We start from the raw sequence: 3,478 nt of genomic DNA, 5'->3' as shown, positions 1-3,478 counted from the left end.
CCTCCGCGAGGAAATAGTTTTCGCTATCGTCCGAGTCTACGCAAGAAAGCATCGATCCGGACGATCCTACAGATTGCCGGTCTTTGCTCCGATTGGATCTCGGCGTTTTATCAGCTATTTCATCGCTCAACCACCATCCGAAGTCATTTTGATTTGTTATCTGCGTAAAATTCGCATCGCCGTTGCTTCTTTCTTTCAGGCAAAACATCGCTGGTAAATTCTCGTCGATGTGATCTTTTCTTCGCCGATTTCTCCACGATTTTTCAACGCAGATATGTTAAATCACACCTGAAATAAACGGAATCGTGCGTTACTTCGAATGAACTTTTCATTTGCTTGGTAATTTGTTCAGCAAGTGTTTAATGGGGTAGTTATATCGTCTTGCTGCATATCGATTCTATTTCAATCTTATTCGACGTTAACAATTTACACGTCACAGTGAATATTACCGCTTTCTGTTGATTATTAATTTATCTTTAATTTGAATACTAATGAAATTCGCGAGAAAGAACTCCGAGCACACTTTCGAATGCAAAAATTCAAGAAACAACGCGTTAAAATATGAATAACAAAATAAATGAAATAAACTCATTAATAAAATAAACAACTGTCAATAATTTATTCCAAGACTAAAGCACATTTCCTCAACTAGAAAAGGAAGAAATCACTTCGTACCGAATCGCTAATTCAATCAAAACAAATCCAAAGGTTAAAATACAAATTCCCATCGCACATTTCCTGCTTCGCTCATTACTCAACTCCGCCACGCTTATCCACACACCGCGTTATCATTACCGCACGATTAAATTATCTCCACCGAATGGAGCAATTTATTTTCTTCCACGTTCCCTTTACTCAACCCGCGTCTCCAAACACGTTGTCACAGAAAACAAAACCGAACAACAGCCTTTACTCGTCTCTCGACTCCTCGGTACACACGCTTGAACCGTTCGGAACAACGCGAATTTCTGCCAATAATAATCTCCTCGCTATCTCTCAAGTGTTAGTTTAGTCAACTTTCACGACGCAATCACGGCTACAAATTCCCCCGGACAATTTCCATTTGCCGTTTCACCATGTGTGTCGCCGCGCAAAAGAAACAGCGAACACTCTTGCCGTCGTTTTTCCCGTTTACCATTTCAAACGTTACTCGATTTATCCGCGGTGTGTAAAAAGAGGAAAGAGAAGTCTCTCTTTGACAGTAAAAGTCGCGTATCTTCGACGACTGGCTTGTACGAGGAGGATCGAAACGGGCTGGCTAAACACTTGCCTGGCTTCTGTATCAGCTACGAAGAGGTGCGACGAAGACTTGGTCGGTGTGTACATACATCCGAGAAGCGTTAAACCAGCGCCGATAATCTAACGAATTTTAACCGCACATCGAATCGAACAACCTCGATCGCGAGACGATCTTTCACCTCTATTCTCGCGCTCGATGTATCAACGCCGTTGTTAGAGGGTCATCGTATAGTTCGCCTAACCTCGCGTATTATCACTTATCTGTGGAAAAACAGGGAGCGTACTTTCGACAAACGCACGGGTAGACGACGTTCCACGCGCTGCACTTCGACTGTTTCGACGTCATGGAGACACTAATTTAATAATTCGACGGGTCTCTCCTCTGCTCCGTTCGTGTCGTCGACAGAGAGCTCTGTTCAGTGGCGTTTAGAGAGACCGTGTCGATTGAGGTCGCGTGTTCGCTGGATCTCTCGCTCGTTTCTGGATTGATTTATGGAGAACGACGATTAGATTCGTCGCGAGAGTCCAGAGGCTAGCGGGAATGAGATTCGAACACGCGTTCCGGTTAGTTCGGCTTTCCGATGAATCGTGGAGTAAAATGGGAGGGAACGAACGTGGTGGAAATTGTTTGCGGTCGGTGTTGAAGATTTTACGAGATACGGCGCGAATATGGCGTGTTAGTTTGTGATTCCTGATGTCGAGTGGTTCATGTATTGTAGTTTGCGTAGTTATTTGTTGATTTTTTTGAAAGTGCGGTTGGAGTTTGCGGAGTGTCGGTTGTTACCTTGTTTTGCGTGATTTAGTATTGTTTATGAAAATTCGTGGAAATATTAAACAAAATTTGTTAGGTACTATGAACAGTAATTTATGATAGTTACGATAATTTGCACTCTTAAATTTTAATTCCCAAAATTCCATATGAAACTGCATTACAAATAACAGATAGTTAATTGACAAAAGAAATGATGTATTTCTCGAAACACATACTTTTTGCAAAATAACATTTTTTTAAACTACTCTGTTAATAAACGAAAATTAATTCCTATTAAAGTCTCTCTTTAGTTTAGTTAGTTAAAAACACAAAATTCAATAAAGGAGTAATAATAATACAATTACACCTATCCCCCGATTTACACGGTTTCAATATGAGGAGGTCTATAAAGATTTGATCAAAAACCAAACACAATTGTTAATTACGGATTTCATTACCAAGGCTCGCCGATCTGAAATTGTTTCTAATTCATCTAACATCGGACTTGAATCGCATCAAGTACTATCGAGTGATGAAAGTGACATCATACCAACCAGGAATAAAAGATTAATAGTCTACGAAAGTGATAACGGTAATTAAATTTTTGGTTAAATTTTTTAATTTATACTTCTTGTTTCTATATGTAAAATCAATTACATACATATACCTTTATATTTTTATCATTTTATGTATAGACCGTTATTTTTATGTTTTTTAACATATATTTAGTTTTATTTTACGCACAGTATTGACTTACACGGTTTTCTAAGGAACCTATCTTCAGTGTAAATCGGGGGATAGGTGTAATTCCTTTTGCAATTTTCTTCACTTCAAATGTTCTTAGACAAATAATGTTTCCTTACTTAAAAAGAAATTCACAGAGCTCGTCGACTTACCGATAAGCAATTTACATTTATAATTCGACCTCAGTTTCACTTTCAGTATAAATGAATCTAATCACAGTTCAATATGTCTATCACACTAAATACGTACTTAGATACTAAGTTTCAGCGACGTCGCTTTTTGTGTCAAATTTAATTAACCCAAAATTACAAAACTACAAATTCAGAATTTCTGTTCTCTTTTTTATCGCGTTACACGAGATCCTGCCGTATACAAATACTAATCGTTTTCTGTTCACCCGAATCTGTTTCTATTTAATCCTCACCTCAAATTTCAAATCCACTTGCCACCACAAGAAACACAAGCTAGAATTCAACGATGCAAATTAACTCTTTAACCTACAACAACGTGTCAGACTCGTGACAGAGATTCTGGTGAAGATATGACAAAAATAGTTATATCATGTCATTGTAATCCTAACTATCGTTTTAATTTCGAAAATTAAGGATTTGTAAATGTAATTAATCTGTAACAGATTAGCTTTCGTTACCCGATACAGTACTAAAACATTAAATGGCTGACAGTTATATGCATAGTCAGAAAAGAAATCATAGGTTAAGGGGTCAACTCGGAATCAACGGAGTA

The 3,478-nt window shown here is 38.1% G+C and overlaps 1 protein-coding gene across 1 annotated transcript in view; it reads right to left on the bottom strand.

The window, feature by feature from the left end:
* The window catches only part of LOC108579018, an 8,472-nt gene extending 5,241 nt beyond the window's left edge, over window positions 1-3,231 (bottom strand). Inside the window, 3 exon segments of the mRNA XM_017942445.1 lie at window position 1; window positions 4-288; window positions 3,159-3,231. The exon segment at window position 1 is cut by the window's left edge and continues 103 nt beyond it. Coding sequence (XP_017797934.1) covers window position 1; window positions 4-208 — 206 coding nt within the window. The 5' untranslated portion in view covers window positions 209-288; window positions 3,159-3,231.
* Between the last annotated feature and the right edge of the window lie 247 nt (window positions 3,232-3,478).

The sequence above is a fragment of the Habropoda laboriosa genome, unplaced genomic scaffold, assembly GCF_001263275.1.
Source record: "Habropoda laboriosa isolate 0110345459 unplaced genomic scaffold, ASM126327v1 scaffold78, whole genome shotgun sequence".
NCBI lineage: Eukaryota > Metazoa > Arthropoda > Insecta > Hymenoptera > Apidae > Habropoda > Habropoda laboriosa.
The sequence above is the reverse complement of the archived record's forward strand: the minus strand, read 5'-3'. Positions and strand labels throughout refer to the sequence as shown.